Source organism: Pleuronectes platessa, chromosome 9 (genome assembly GCF_947347685.1).
Source record: "Pleuronectes platessa chromosome 9, fPlePla1.1, whole genome shotgun sequence".
Taxonomy (NCBI): Eukaryota; Metazoa; Chordata; class Actinopteri; order Pleuronectiformes; family Pleuronectidae; genus Pleuronectes; species Pleuronectes platessa.
Genome location: NC_070634.1, coordinates 24,620,723 through 24,636,545, shown reverse-complemented (window position 1 = coordinate 24,636,545; position 15,823 = coordinate 24,620,723). Strand labels below are relative to the sequence as shown.

The 15,823-nt window shown below is 44.0% G+C and overlaps 2 protein-coding genes and 1 non-coding gene across 8 annotated transcripts; all 3 read left to right on the top strand.

Annotated features, from left to right (window-relative positions):
- The first annotated feature begins 1,704 nt into the window (after positions 1–1,704).
- On the top strand, positions 1,705–1,810 carry LOC128448769 (U6 spliceosomal RNA). Its single transcript, XR_008339798.1, has one exon. It is a non-coding gene; the product is annotated as a U6 spliceosomal RNA (small nuclear RNA).
- A 3,324-nt stretch (positions 1,811–5,134) lies between these two features.
- LOC128448300 (eukaryotic translation initiation factor 4 gamma 1) lies at positions 5,135–7,312 on the top strand. Of its 4 annotated transcripts, none has more exons than XM_053430890.1 (3): positions 5,135–5,366; positions 6,201–6,441; positions 6,606–7,312. In XM_053430890.1, the coding sequence occupies exons 2-3, from the start codon at positions 6,226–6,228 to the stop codon at positions 7,110–7,112; spliced, it is 723 nt and encodes a 240-aa protein (XP_053286865.1). In that variant the 5' UTR covers positions 5,135–5,366; positions 6,201–6,225; the 3' UTR covers positions 7,113–7,312. The 4 variants fall into 4 exon arrangements, with proteins under 4 accessions (XP_053286865.1, XP_053286861.1, XP_053286862.1 ...); XM_053430886.1 differs by having other exon boundaries at positions 5,135–5,460; XM_053430887.1 differs by having other exon boundaries at positions 5,135–5,463.
- A 3,267-nt stretch (positions 7,313–10,579) lies between these two features.
- Positions 10,580–15,454, top strand: kng1 (kininogen 1). 3 transcript variants are annotated; one of them, XM_053430283.1, is made up of 9 exons: positions 10,580–10,780; positions 10,908–11,004; positions 11,772–11,909; positions 12,583–12,699; positions 12,940–13,015; positions 13,659–13,828; positions 13,920–14,030; positions 14,133–14,231; positions 14,819–15,454. In XM_053430283.1, exons 2-9 carry the CDS (start codon positions 10,930–10,932, stop codon positions 15,134–15,136), a joined length of 1,104 nt encoding a protein of 367 aa, XP_053286258.1. In that variant the 5' UTR covers positions 10,580–10,780; positions 10,908–10,929; the 3' UTR covers positions 15,137–15,454. The 3 variants fall into 3 exon arrangements, with proteins under 3 accessions (XP_053286258.1, XP_053286259.1, XP_053286257.1); XM_053430284.1 differs by having other exon boundaries at positions 10,876–11,004; XM_053430282.1 differs by having other exon boundaries at positions 10,581–10,780; positions 10,905–11,004.
- The last annotated feature ends 369 nt before the right edge of the window (positions 15,455–15,823 follow it).

Here is a 15,823-nt window from a genome sequence, read left to right as displayed (position 1 = left end):
GTCCACAACCATCTCCTCTGTTTTCAGAGCATTGAGCTCCAGGTTGTTCTGATCACACCATGTCAGCAGATGGTCAATCTCCCACCTGTAGGCGGACTCATCCCGTCCAGAGATGAGCCCAATGAGGGTGGTGTCATCCGCGAACTTAAGGAGTTTGACGGACTGGTGACGGGAGGTGCAGCTGTTGGTATACAGGGAGAAGAGAAGAGGGTAATGAACACATCCTTGAGGGGAACCGGTGCTAATGGACCTGAATTCAGAGACATGCTTCCCCAGCCTCACGCGTTGCCTCCTGTCAGACAAGGAAGTCTGTGATCCACCTGCAGGTGGAGTCAGGCAAACTCAGCTGGAAGAGCTTCTCCTGTAGCAGATCCGGGATGATAGTGTTGAAGGCAGAGCTGACGTCCACAAACAGGATCCTGGCGTCGGTTCCTGAGGACTCCAGGTGCTGGAGGATGAAGTGAAGGGCCATGTTGACTGCATCGTCTACAGACCTGTTGGCTCTGTAGGCAAACTGCAGGGGGTCCAAGAATGAAAGTTATGTCCCTGATGTTCATGAGCATCTCTCTGGTGAAAGAGCTCCCGGTTTTTAAGCAAAAAACAGCATTAACTAACAAAACAAGAGAAAACATTACGCACCAAAACACAGAGGCAGCCGTACGCGGCGCCATCTGTTAACGTTAGAATAAACGTTAGAAAACCTTGAGTAGAAAATGTAATGTTCCTGCTCCCTCGGCTGCACCAAATGAATCATAACAAAATTTCTCGGCTCTCTTATCAAGACAGGTGTGAGACTGACCAGCCTTTTTGACGCACATACATTTCTAGCTAATTCCAAATATTAAACACAAAGATCAAAAGGTTATTATTAATGATTTGTATAAAGGCCTTATATCTGGCCCAAGCGGCTCCTGCTTTCCCCCCCTCCTTTCTTTATATAGAGTTTCAGTCAAACACAGACTCCAGCTAAATATAAACTCCTAACAGAACGAACTGGAAGAAGGCGACAGCTTTAACAACACAGTTGACCTTACTGTACACACATTATTTCACAATGACACACGACAGAAACACAGCACTTTTCTGTGGTTTTGAGGCCAACCGCAGCCCTAACCCCAACCTCTTCACCAGGGCTGCTGCTTCTCAATGGAAACACACAGTCCGCTCTATCTCTCACTGTGTCTCGGTCTCTCTCACTGTGTCTCGGTCTCTCTCACTGTGTCTTCCTGTGTCTGCGACTTACAGGAAGTCAGTAACACAGCAAGAGGGAGGGAGCTAGTGTTACATAATGTTACTACTTACACTTATTTAGGCAATAGCATTTCAATAATATTAAGGATAGGGGAGTCTGGAACACCCTTCCCCCCCACAGGAATTTGCCCAGCGTGAACAATGAAACAGAGCTCTGAGAGGGGGGTTGTGGGTGGAGCTTTTGGTCTCGCGCCTGTAGTCAACCAATCAGGCTGCCGTGACGAAGGGCTCATCTGAATATTTCTCCCATCAGCTCTGTGAGCTTGTGAACAACGTGGAGTTTAATAAATAAATATGGTTGATAAATCGGCTTCCAAAGAGAGTTTGTTAGGCTCCAGGAGTGTGTCTGCCTCTGTCTGAGCTCCATGTTAAGTCCCAAAATTTCAGCACCGTGACTAAGGAATGTTCCTGATTCGAAGGGGTATATATTCAGGTCCCAACCTCTTCGTGTTTGTGAGACTTCGGTCTCACATATACTAAAATTGGAACGATACAGAGAAGATTAGCATGGCCCCTGCGCAAGGATGACACGCAAATTCGTGAAGCGTTCCTCATTTTTCTCTGTTTTGTTCTATTTTTGTTCTATTTTGTTCTCTTTTTGTTCTCTTTTTGTTCTCTTTCTGTTCTCATTTTTCTCAAAATGGAAAAGAGGGCAACTGCAGGTGTCGGGCTCCCTCTTGTGGTGGATCAACAGCATCACAGCCACCGAGCTGGCCCGAAGCAGACGCTAGGTGGCGCCATGACACAAGGGAAAACCCTGGTGCTGCCTTGAAGTGCTGTTGAAAAAAAACATGACACTAGTTAGAGGACGACCTGAGAATGTATTTCATATCCAAGCTAAGTTGGTTTTGTAGACTGACATACCCACAACTGAATCGATATTGAATCAAATCGGATACCGAATCAAAACTTTGTTAATCGGAGTTGAATCAATTTTTGAAATCAGTGGACTAGTTGGGCAGTATAAGTAGGAAAGATGCTGTTCCCCGTTTTCGTTCTGCGTTCTGTACAAGATTCAAGATTCAAGAGTTTTATTATCAAATGAACAGAGATAACAATTAAGCAGTTGCTGGCAATGAAATGCTTGAGTCACAGACTCTCTTCTAACAATGCAAGAATTAAAAAAAATAAAAATGATTGATTAAAATAGTGTAAAATAGAATATCAAAACTTTAAAATATGAAATAAAATATATATATCTAAATATATATATACAGCTGATGAAAGAAACGAACAGTAGTGCAATTTTGTGCAATAGTGCAAATATGCCACGGTGCTAGTTTGGTGGAGTTATTACAGTTCAGAGGAGTTTAAGAGTCTCATGGCCTGGGGGAAGAAACTGTCTCTGAGCCTGGATGCTGCTTAACGTCGGCCAGACGGCAGCAGGTAAAAATGTTTATGGCTGGTGTGAAAGGGGTCTTTAATAATCCGGTTGCTCTTCTTCCTGCACCGCTGGGTGTCGAGGTCCTCCATGGATGGCAGCACCGTCCTGGTGATGTGCTGGGCGGACTTCACCACCCGCTGTAAAGCCTTGCGGTTCAGGGGGTACCAGGCGGTGATGCAGCCAGTCAGGATGCTCTCTATTGTGCACCTGTAGAAGTTGCAGGGAATCCTCTCATCCATGTGGATCTTCCACAGCCTGCGGAGGAAGAAGAGCCGCTGCCTGGCCGTCTTCCTAATGAAGTCTGTGTGATGGGTCCAGGACAGGTCATCACTGATGTTGACCCCGGGGAACCTGAAGCTGCTGACTCGCTCCACCGTGGTCCCATTGATGGAGAGGGGGGCGTGTTCTTCTCCTCGTCTCTTCCTGTAGTCCACGATCAGCTCCTTCGATTTGCCGACGTTGAGATGGAGGTTGTTGTCCTGGCACCAAGATGTCCGGGCTCTGACCTCCTCTCTGTAGGCCTTCTCATCGTTGCCGGTGATCAGGCCTATGACAGTGGTGTCATCAGCAAACTTGACGATGGTGTTTAATGCTGAACTGTAGTCGATGAACAGCATTCTCACATAAGAGTCCCTGTGATCCAGGTGGGAGAGGGCAGTGTGGAGGGTGAGGGAGATGGTATCTGCACTCGACCTATTTGACCTGTAGGCAAACTAAAGAGGGTCCAGAGAGTCAGGGAGGGAGGAGGTGATGAATGGTTGGACCAGCCGCTCAAAGCACTTCATGATGATGGAAGTGAGTGCTACTGGGCGGTAGTCATTCAGGCAGAGGATGACACTAATCATACGTGACTATTAGTATTCTTATTAGTAATATTCTTCTTATTAAAGCTTGTTTTTGTTAAAACATACGTTATTGTTTATTGAAGTGAGGTGTTAAATTGGACCACGTGTCTCCTCTCATCCAGGAGGCTTTTTCAGTTCAGTTCATCATTCATGGATGGATTTATCGAGCAATGACCGACAAAAAAAAAGAGCAAGATATTGAACATAAAGGGCCCATCATTTTGTACGATTCAGATGATTACACACTATTGACAACATCAGTAGGATTATTTGATAATCAATTGCTGCCAATACTTTCCTTTCACCTATATATCTTACACACTCACTGGAGCCTTGAGGGGCAAATGCTGACAAATCATAACACATGTGCAACATATTAAATGAGCAGTCTGAGAAGAGAGTAAAGTGCAAAGAGATCAGTCGTTGTCCTCCTCATCCCTCTGCTCTTCCTCCTGAATAAAAAGTAAAGAGACTGTCATTCCAGTTCAAGAAATGTACAAGATATGATTGAATTTTTTTAGAAAAAATCCCTCCTGTACTTATACACACTGTTATACACTAGCTGATAGATTGATGTACACATTTTAGCATTTCATTGATATTTTGTTACTCCCAAACTTTGACTGTGCCGGTTGTCCCCTGTATTTACTGTCCTACCTGCTGGCTCTGGGTCTGCCTGGAGGGGGGTCTGTGAAGCCTGGGCAGCTTTCATCATTGTCATTGTCATCATTGTCATCAACATGGTTGATGACAATGATGACAATGATGACAATGGCTGTCATCATCGCCTTGCTCCGCTCGTTGTGGCTGACGGAAAGGAATTCAATGATATTGATTATTGGCATCTTCTGCCCCGTATGAACATTCTTCAATCACACGCACTCACGCAAAAGGCGCTCACCACTGCAGAAGGGTCCAGTTGTTGACCTCTGGGAGTTGGATGGGGGAAGCTGCCAAGAGGAGAGGAGGAGAAAGATGTGTCCTGCGTTACAGACCGGAGTCACGTAGAGCACAATCAAACAATTAATTTGCTGTGGAGAAAATGAAATATAAAAATAGAACAATATATAAAATGACTATAAGCTGAGTTTGAATGCTACACGCTACACTTACCTTGTCACGCTGTCCCCTCCAGGCATGCAGGCAGTTTTGGACCAGTGGCCCTGGGGGAAGGAGATGGGCGCCTTGTCCCTGTGTGACAGCTTCTGCCAAAGAGCCACTATCTCCCTCACCTGCAGTTCCGTAACAAAGGCGTGGTGATGGAGCTCTACGAGGGCATGGGCTAGATTAACTAGATTCATCCCTGCCTTTCAATAGGGTTTTTAAAAGGACATTTTACTGATTTCCTAGGGAACAATCCTATTTAGGGGTAAGATTTCAAGCATAATCATCTGTTTGAAATGAGTCAAAAAGAAAATGTATTCAATGTTTACAAGAACTATGATCTGGTCCCATCTGTGCAATAAATGATTATATGTAAATTAAAGGCATTTACAGATGCAAGTGTCCATTTTCTAACAAATGTTGCTATTAACAGAAAGTGTTTTCTTCATTTGCAGTGCGTTCAGCTCTCTCGGCCACCGTAACCATGTAATCCCACCCCGGAGCGGCCGGAGGCGGTGTGGAGCATCAGACAACACCGTGGTAGTCTCACACTAAAGCGGAAGCAAGAAGTCCCTCAAACGTCTATCCAACATGTCCGACCTCAGTGTTGTTACTTGCTGAGACGCTACGAGCCGAGATATCTTTACTTCACTGCCCGCACATTAAAGTTGTCCAGCGACGGTTGAAGGAGCGTTAAAGCTTCAAAATGGCGCAGAAGAAGAAGAAGCTGACGAAGAAGAGGAGACACCCGTTCAAAAAAGACACGGAGGCGGACTCTGACTGTACATCGTGCCCACTGACTTCAAACAGCGCTGCAAACGTTTTGCCTGCCATATTAGTGCCAGTGATTTCCCTCGAAGGACACATTTCCACGTGGTGGTTTGACCAAATTAAAACTGTTGTTGTAAAAACTCTTGAAAGCGACACATTTACAACAGGCATTATCGTTCCTTATTAGCATGAATGCTACTAGCCCCCCTATACCCCAACACCCCCCCCCCCAGATAGATCTAAATTGATGTAGATAAATAGATGTACTTTATTTTTGTAACACACAGTTTCAGAAGCATCATCAGGGATTTTTCACTCAAACCGTTAAGTTTGAATTTAATGTATATCTAAATTAAACTTATACATTAAAAAAATTAGGCATTTTCTGAATTTTTTTGAATGTTATCACTCAGGCTTTGTTCCTTTGATGAATGTCACTGAAGGTCACCAAAGCAGCAGCCATATACCTTTGAAGTCTGTCCCTACATAAGCGTCAGTTTTCAGTCAGTTTTCAGTCAGTTCTCTTCGGAATACTTGGCTCGTTGCACCTGAACTCTGTTCTTGCTCCTGAACTCTGTTCTTGCTCCTGAACTCGTTTCTTGCTCCTGAACTCTGTTCTTGCTCCTGAACTCTGTTCTTGCTCCTGAACTCTTTTCTTGCTCCTGAACTCTGTTCTTGCACCTGAACTCTGTTCTTGCACCTGAACTCTGTTCTTGCTCCTGAACTCTGTTCTTGCTCCTGAACTCTGTTCTTGCTCCTGAACTCTGTTCTTGCTCCTGCACTCTGTTCTTGCTCCTGAACTCTGTTCTTGCTCCTGAACTCGTTTCTTTGGATTTGCCTTTAAGAGAACTACGATTGATTTGAATCAACATGATCCCAACACACGTGGGGTTTCTCGGCGCTGCCTCCTACGAGTCCGTCAGCTGCGTCACTGCAAACTTTCAAGCCTTCGTGACGGATCTGAGTCACGAGGACTTGGACGTTGAGGAGAACCTGCAGGAAATGGTGGAGCTCATTTTCAAGAGGGCCGTGAAGAAACCAGACTCTGCTGCAGTCTTCGCGGAGCTGTGTCAACACCTCTCAGAAGTAAGTGATGCATCTATGACTGGAAGCTACTTTATCCTGTTTCTTACTTAGTTGGACACCTTGTATTTGTATGCAGGTTGTAACCTTAATTGAACACACTGATCACTATGTATGTATGTGAGTTACATTAGTGTAATATTCCTTTATGGTTTTCTCCTCTTCAGGTGGAGTTCCAATCCTTGTCTGACTGGTCAGCCAGCGTCTCCTTCAGGTCTCTGCTGGTTAAACACTGCCAGGCAGAGTTCATGAAGAACTTGGACAAGGAGGGCATTCATCAAGAGAGTTGGTCCTGCCTGAAGCCAGTCCAGGACGTGAGGGTCACCGACCGGCTGAGGGAAGAGCAACAGAACGCCAAACCTTCCGGTCGGTTCCTTAACATGCTGAGGTTTATTGGGGAGCTGTTCCTCTCCAAGGTGCTGGCAGAGAAATCCATGCACTGCTGCATCAGGAGGCTGTTGCAGAAAGGAGACGGGCCGTCTCTTGAGGGCCTCTGTCAGCTCCTCCAGATGATCCAGCAGGACCTGGAGGTGGTGACGGAAAAGGAATTGATGGACACCTACTATAACCAGCTGAACTATATGGCAGAGAAAGGGAAGAGGGCACCAAGGCTCTCCCTTTTGTTGAAGGAAACAGTGAATGCCAGGAAGATGGCATACTCCACCCCCCACTAAGTTTTTAATGAAAACTCATGTGGGAAATACAACTTATACACTTATACAACTTATACAGTGATATTTGTAAATGTACAGAAACCCACCACTGCAACCCCTGCTCCTACTCTGTATAATTTGCACTGGGTGACATCATGTCTGTACTCTGTTTGTGGTTTGTACTATGTTGTCGACTAATGAATAAAATGTTTTAAATTTAATTTGGGTGTTTTTATGTCTTGCATGCAGCTGCCCTCACATTTCAATTAAAACACATGTGGGAAATAAGACTTATACATTTCCCTTTTTCCCAATAATCAATGAAAAGCACAGATGCCTGGAGAGTTTCTGGGACAACATTTGACAAAAGTACTTATCCTGAACTGAACATCAAATCCAAATGAGAATTCAGTAAAAAAAACATAATTGATCTCATATTTTATCTCCTAACAGCTGGTTGTGTAACACTAGTTTCACTTCAAGCTGTGAGGATATTCAATATAAGCCTCTGGAGAGTGATATTTATGAATGGACAAAAAGCTTGGCTTTATTATATCATCAGCAAGAGCATGATATTATTTGACAAGGACGGACAAACTGCAGCTTTGTGTTGAATAACACTATTTTCAACCAATCCTTTAGATATTTCAGTGCATGTGTAATAAATACGGCATCAGAGGTCAGACTCCTAAAATTAGCTCAGTATCGTCTGCTGAAACTCAGAGAGAGACTCTTAGCTTATGTTTGTGCACTGGACTAAAAATGTGTTTCTTTTGGGAGACAAACTCGCAGCATATATCAGGATTCCAGTAGCTTAAGTGGGACAGTTGTTGCATGGATGGGTGGGCCTGGCCTGCCAAAACGTCCTATGCACTCACTACATGAAAAGTTGTGCAACAGGCAGTACTGCACTGATTGTCTTCCTTGGCCCCATGAGCTTCTTTGAGTTATGTAAATATATAGTCATCACAACATAGGCATTAAAATTAAGGCATATTACAACAGTGCTTTAAGGATTTATTTCTCTCATTTGTACACGTATAAAGAATATATTCATCGCTTCATGAGTTCCCAGATAATAGGATAGACAGACAAATAACTGAGATTATTCCTGAAAAATGAGCAACTGAGAATTTGAAATTGCAGGACAGTCTGACACTGGGTCCGCACAATCCTGTCAGTGTCGGCTTTACTTAAGAGCATGCGATTCTGCTGTCTTCTTGCCATATCATGCACCAAAGAATGAGGCTGTGAATGAATAAATAAAAGAATAAATCATAAATATTAAGAAGTTGGGGAGACCAATTCAAATGAATGGAGGTTAATCTAGATCAGTGGTTCCCAAACTTTTTACAGTCTCGTACCCCTTCAGACATTCAATCTCCAGCTACGTACCCCCCCCACCCCCCGACGCACGTATACAGCCTATAACACTTGAAACTTTGAAATTGTCAGGGATTTCAGGATTTATAATAATCGTAGATGACAAAATAATGTCATCTACGAAATTCTTAAGGATCAATTAATCGATTGTCGATTAATTATGCCCATCCCTAGTTTTGACTAACGGTCACTAACCTACCTGTAACTTTTTTTGGCAGTGTAATTATTTTGCTGAATATGGGTATTTTTGGCAATGCGAGTTGGCTATTCAGACTATTTAATATTGCGCGATTATTTATAGCTCAGTTTGAAAATGTAATGGGCTTTTTCACTTTGAAAACGCAGATAAAATGTTCTCCCCACGTACCCCCTGAACCACTTCGCGTACCCCTTGGGGTACCTGTACCCCAGTTTGGGAACCGAGGGGCTAGATGGACGGCATGCTGGTAGCCACTGTGTCCATCTGGACCCCGTACCTCCTGCAATAGACAGAGATACTACAGAGGTCAAGTATTCAATACGCACAGCCCCTTCAAGTCCATCATCAGACTTGACATCGCTTACCTCCTCCTCCACTGCGGGTGGATGATTAGGCTGTGTGGCAACAACGGGCTGCAATGGGTGCAGGTCCTCTTCAAAGCCCTCATGCTCCTCCTCTTCCCAGTCCTCTTCCAGCTCATCCGTCCCATCAAGAGCATCATCATCATCTGGGCCCAAGTCCGGCTGCAGAGCTGCGGCACCAGTCTGGGAGTTGAGGTACTCCAACCCGATGAGCTTCCCTACATAAAGGAAGTTTCAAAAGTTTAAGACCACAGCCTTTGTGTGCTTTATGTATCCGACAGTTTACCCTAAGTTTGTTTCCCGCCAGCTCAGTAGCTCCTTACACGTGTGACCACAAGAGGGCGCCACTGTGCTTTTCCGGTTTATTTTTTTGTGTATCTTCAGTTCATACAAAGAAAAGTTACCACATTTAGAACATATTGACTTTATCGCTCGAGATGAAGGTAAAGTGATTCAGTAAAAGTCTAACGGAGTCAATGACCTGTCAGGCACGTAGTTGACCGATCTGACATGCTGTCATCAGTCTGCAGGGGAGGGGGGGAGGGGGGGGGGGGGGGCGCTGTGCACCCAGTGAACTTGGTGTGTGTGTCTGTAGTTTCTCAGAGACAAAGCAAACAGCTGTGTGATGTATGATGTATGTCCACGTGTCTGCGTATCTGCATTTAACGTCTGAGACACGTCACCTGGTTTCGCAGGAGGATCGGTGAGGAAACCAGCGTGGTGAAGGCCAAAGGTCGACAGGGACAAAGTACCAGCCGGTACACACAAAACACACAAAACACACTAAACACACACACACTTGGTTATAGGTCAGCTTTATAGACTTCTAATTATTTAACCATTATGCCATAACCACTAATCTGGCTTTTTCCTAATAAGGTCCATCCGTTCCCAAATTCTTGCTCGAAAATGTTGTCCCCAGAGTTTTAGGACTTTTCATTGACTTCCATTCATTGTGAACAGTCTAACCCCCCCAAAAATACCTCTAACTTGAACCGTAACCAGTCCTCACTTAATTGGAGAACTAGTTAATTAGATTAACAAATCGTACTCTAACCCCTACCTTAACCTAAATTAACCTTAAACCTGTCACCTTAAAATGGAAACACACAGACACACACAGACACAAACAGACACACACACACTGGCCTCTCAAACACATACACTAAGAGTTGTTGTTTGTTTGCTACCATACAGTATGTGCCAATCAACTGTACTTTACGTGGTTTATTTGTGAAATGATTATTTCTTATGTGTGTGTGTGAGTGTGTGTCTGTGTCTGACTTGAGTTAAGACTGCTTGTCACCACTTAACAATAAAGAGACACACATCTCCTCAAATGCTCTCCCTCTCTCTCTCCCCCCCTCTCTCTCTCTCCCTCCCTCCCTCTCTCTCTCTCCCTCCCGCTCTCGCTCTCCCCCCTCCCCCTCCCTCTCTCTCTCCCTCTCTTTCTCTCTGTCTGATAATGACTGTTGTATTGACTCGACAGGTAGGAGGGCAAACAAAGAAGCAAACATTTACTCTCCTTTTACCGACTGAGCGTTTTGATCATTTGTGTGTGTGTGTGTGTGTGTGTGTGTGTGTATCCTCTGTGCCCTCCTGTCCTCTGTCTATGTGTCATCATCCTCTCCAGCAGGATCCCCAGTTCCAGGAGACCTTCACTCAGTCGTCCAGACCCGTGTGGAGAGGAGTCGAGTTTTCCTCCCTGGAGCAGGATCGACAGCCGGCCTCCGCCTTCACAAGCTGTAGGTTCTGAATCTTTGTTTTTTCTTCTGATGTGAGATGATGTGAGATTTGGACGTGAAACGCACTGACCTTGATAAAGTGATAACGTTTTCAGCTGGTGTGACACTTGCTGTGTGTTTGCAGCAGAGACGAACGTGAGGATCCGACCATGAGGAGTGGAGCTGGCCTGTGTGTGCTGGGCCTGCTGGGCCTGCTGTGCCTCCACAGCTCCGTGTTCGGGCAGGTGAGCAGAAAACCTCCGTCACAATGTGAGAGCTCAGAGTTCCCTGCAGCACTGGAAGAAGTATTTTTAGAAGTAAAAGTCCTACATTCAAGAAGTATTCAAGTAGTAAAGGGAGAACAGGGAAAAGTACTTAAAATACATGTTACATAACCTTTCATTGTTAAATCATGTCTTTGGTAACTGTTTTGAAAGGTGCTATATAAATTCATAAGTTCATTACTGTTATTAATATCCTTAACATTTTATTAAAATACAGTCAATAAACCAGCTACAGTAGGTTTCAGTCAACTGACTAGTTTCCTCCAAAATGTTAAAAAATGTGTTTCTCTTTAAGTAGCATTAAAATGAGAATACTAAAGTAAATGTGAGGTATTTTAAGATTAAACTGCAATATTTGTAGTTAATTGGATTAAAAGTTAATTTCCCAGCTGCAGATTTGGATCATTGTGTAAATCTTGTCCTGGAAGCCGACTTTGACCCGTGGGCAGTGTTGTTGATTTAAGTCTTTCTCAGGCAGAAAAAAATAACTAAATCTATATTTTCTCTGAAATGTGCCAAAGTATAAACAATTTAAACTGCAGAATATATGGAAATAATCAAAGGGAATATAAATACCCGAAATATGTACTTGGCAACTGTAAATTGGTGGTTTTCAATTAATATTTCATTGAGAAAAACAGGCCTTGATGGGGTAAAACCACAGTTTCAGTTACTAAGTCATTGACAGACGTCTCTGCTTGGTGCTGATTCTTCCTCGCCCCCATCAGGAGGTGCAGTCGGGCATCCTGCTGTTCTGTGACAGCCCGGAGGTGGAGAAGGTCGTCAGCAGCGCCGTGGACAAGTTCAACGAGAGGCTGAGCACCGGGAACAAACTGGCTCTCTACCAGACGCTGTCAGCCGTCAAGGTGCAGTGATCGAACACACACTGATGTGACCTCCTGCAGATTCTCCGTGTGATTCAGACTGAACTCACTGGAGGCTGCAGGGTTATCTTCTTTTTAAAATGTCTGCTGTGGTTTCACTGAAGCTTCTACCTGGTCGGTGTCTCACTGAAACTGGACACACTACGTCACATACAGTTATTATGAAAACTGTAAAACTACACGCACACACACACACACAAACACACAAACAGACACACACACACACATGAACTCACAATGATCCATCAGTGTTTTCCCTTTCAAAAAACAGTCGCTACAAATCGTGAAGAAATTTAAATTGGTTGTGTCTTTGGTAAAATAATAAGAGTGCATATTTAATTAACTCTTCATACTGAGTGAATGTTAATTATCTTTTTATACATTTGCCAGACAAATACAGTAAATAGTCAAATAAGTAAAAAAGTTCAAGAGGTAATTGTTTAAAAGTTTTTTAAATGTACTGATCAAAGTATATTGATGATATTATTAAGTGTGTTCTTGTAGAAGTAAAAAAAAATGTAAATGGTGAATTGATCAGCTGGTCCCTCACTGACCTGAGGTGATGAAACCAGAGGAACTAAAGCTGTGGAATTCTGGGAAATCCAGTTTAGACTCTTGGACCCAACTGATCCAGTTTGTGTTTGTGTGTCTCCAGTCAGAGAACGACACAGGCTCCATGTACTCCCTGCAGTTCACCACCAGGAGGAGTGACTGTGCGGCCGGCAGCAGCAAGCCCTGGACCGACTGTGACTATCTGTCATCTGGACACAAGGTGGCGCTGATGGGAGGAAATCAAGCTGCTGAGAAAGCACTAAGAATTAAACTGTACTGGGAATACTGTAAACCAGACCGCAGGTTCCCTGAGCACTGGGACATTAAGTGGAGCAGATTATATTTCTGAATCATTTATTATCACCCACTTCTCATTTTCAGGCCTTGGTTGGTCGTTAGTTCAAGTTCTGTTGTTGTTTATAACACGGATCAAACTCCTGTTGTCCTGTTGTTTCTCCAGAATCCGACTCTATGCAACGCCACGGTTCTGCTGACGGAGACAGAAGCCGACACTCAGCAGGTGGACTGTCAGATCGGTGAGTGGGGGGGGGGGGGGAATGATGTGTACATGTTAATCACACAATGCTAACTTTCTATATTCTAATAATGACATAATGTTGTGGTCATATGATGATTGAAATGAGCTGTAACTCATGTCTCTAATCTTACTGGTTGAAAGGTTAAAGCATAACTACACAGGAGACCATCAATTATTATAGGTCACCCGGTCCTACAGGTCAATATATACTTTTTTTTGTTACTTTTTATGACATCATGTTCTTCGTGACCTCACTTTTCACATGATTCAATCTGATGGTAAATAATGTTTCACTCATGTGAGGATTCAGAAATCTAATTTCACGTTTAAAGACAATTGCATAAAAAAAAATCTTTAGTAAATCGTTAAAATCATAACCTAAAGTAGATTTTAACCAAAAACCCTATCGATCGTTTATCATATTTTACAATTTGTTTGTGATTGAGACTCTCCCATCAGCAGCAAAGGTCTCGTTTCTATAAATATGGAGCAGAAGTGGTGACAGATCAGAGGCCAGTGTTTCCGTCAATGAATAGTTTGTGTGTTTAAAGCCGCCTCCTGAGCTTCCTCTGCCGTCTCCTCTTCTTCTTCATTTCTGTTCATTACTTTCTCACTTTTTCTCCATCTTGTTCCTCCTCCAGACAGTTTCATCGTTCCAGAGAAAGCTTCCTGTCTGGGCTGCCCCGTGGAAATCGATGAGAACTCAGAGGACGTCAAAGCCCCGATCGCTGCCTCCATCGCCAAGTTCAACTCCATCTCCGACTCCACTCACCTGTTCAGCCTGAACAGCGTCGGCCACGCCACCCGCCAGGTGGGGGACAGACTGGGGGAGGTGAAGGGAGAGGAGGAGGGCGGGTTCCTGGTCTTTCCTTTCTAACGCCTGTGTGCATGTGTCCCCGCAGGTTATCGCAGGTTTCAGGTTCACGCTCAGGTTCGACATGAAAAAAACCACCTGCGCCAAGGCCGAACACAAAGACCTCAACGACCTGTGTGTCCCCGATGATCAGGACGTGGTGAGTGTGTCAACAAGACAGAGACACGTCGGGTGATTGTTTCCAGGCGTATTGAACCCAACCCACCTGTGTGTGTGTGTTTGTGTATTTGTGTGTGTGCAGGAGTTCAGGAACTGTAACTCCACAGTGGATTTCGCTCCGTGGAGACATGAGTCCACAGATGCCGACATAAAGTGTGAAGCAGGAGCTCTGCCTCCTATGGTGAGACACCCTTACAAAATGAAAGCCCACATAACCAAGTGTTTCTCTTGTCTAGTCAGGTAATAGATCTGCAATTAGACAAACACTAACTTTGCCAAGATGTCCAACAGGCTTAAAAGAAAAATACCCGCTAAACCCTTGAGATACTTTCCACTCTCACAACTTCCAGGTGAACCCTGTAGATCTGCAACCCCGAGATCTTTCATGTTTATGTGGTAAAATGTTCCGATAATGCCAATTTATCATGTTTTAAATATATGGTTCCATTAGATTTGATTCTGTCAGATAAGATAGAGATTTAGTTGGAGGTCAAATTCCCTTTATGATTCACTTTATAATTAATATTATTATTATTATGCAATTTTACTTCCCAGCAGACCTGAAGCAACGTTAGAAACAAACTCCCCCTGACACTTTTAAATCCAAGATTCACACTTCTTTTAACATTATTTTGAATTTTCTAACTCTTGAGAAACATATTATGTAATTTAATTTAATAATAATTCAGTCAGAATAATGTGACACCATTCAGCATGTCCAGGTGATGCATTAACCCGATCACCCACAACCTGTGTTCTTCACCTCAGTTGTTCACCAGGCGTCGTCCCACCGGCTGGTCTCCACTCAGGAACATTCTGTTGGCCGAACCTTCACCTTCGCTGTCCCCGTCACCCTCCACCGCTTCACCTATAAAAGAATCATCTGAGGAGGACGTCACAGAAGCGCCCGCTGTGCCCGCCATGGCAGTAGAACCTGGGAGTGACAGCCCCTTCCACTGCCCCTCCAAACCCTGGAAGACTTTCCACCCGGAGCAACCCTCGGCCACTGAAGTTCCGAGCGAGGCGACCCTAGTGGATATCCCCCCACAGCCAGAGGGCTTCAGTGATGCAGACCTGGCGGCATAAATATTTCAAAATCATTTTCCAACTCAAACCTAACAGATTGTCTTTGATTTGAAGGAAACCTCTACTGGGGGGTATGCAGATGTTTGATCCCTGTAGCTCCTCAGGACTGAGACGATCACAGAGGTCTTTACTGTTATCAGATAAATTGATGTGTAAGTGAGGAGGAAAACAAGAGTCAGTTTCTTGTGAGTTCTTTAGACACATTCTGCAAAGATGATGAAATAAAACTTCGCCCTCTGTGCTAATTTGAAATGTTTTTACTTCCTCTATACTCTCCTGTTTCCATAAAAACAAACAATAAATCAGCTTTTAAAAGAATGTGTCCCATGACGTCCTTTAGGGATCAATCATAAGAATACAACATGATGTATGCTCCTGTTGAGTGACACTGGCGGCTCGGGAGGTAGAAAGTGTCGTCCACTTACCAGAAGGTCGGTGGTTTGATCCCCGGCTATAGTCTGGATCCTGAGGGTCCAAGGCCGTAGTAGTGCTGCATGAACCAGTGAGCTAATGGGCTCTTGAGTTCCACGTGGATGAATCTGGGAAACTGCTAGATAAATACAGTTCATTGACCACAAGTAGAAATGCTCCAGAGCTCATGTTCATGTCTCCAGGAAAATAACCAATTCCCTGAATTCTTTTTTTTAGGAATTCACTCTCTAATTTTACAGTGTTAAAGAGAAATCA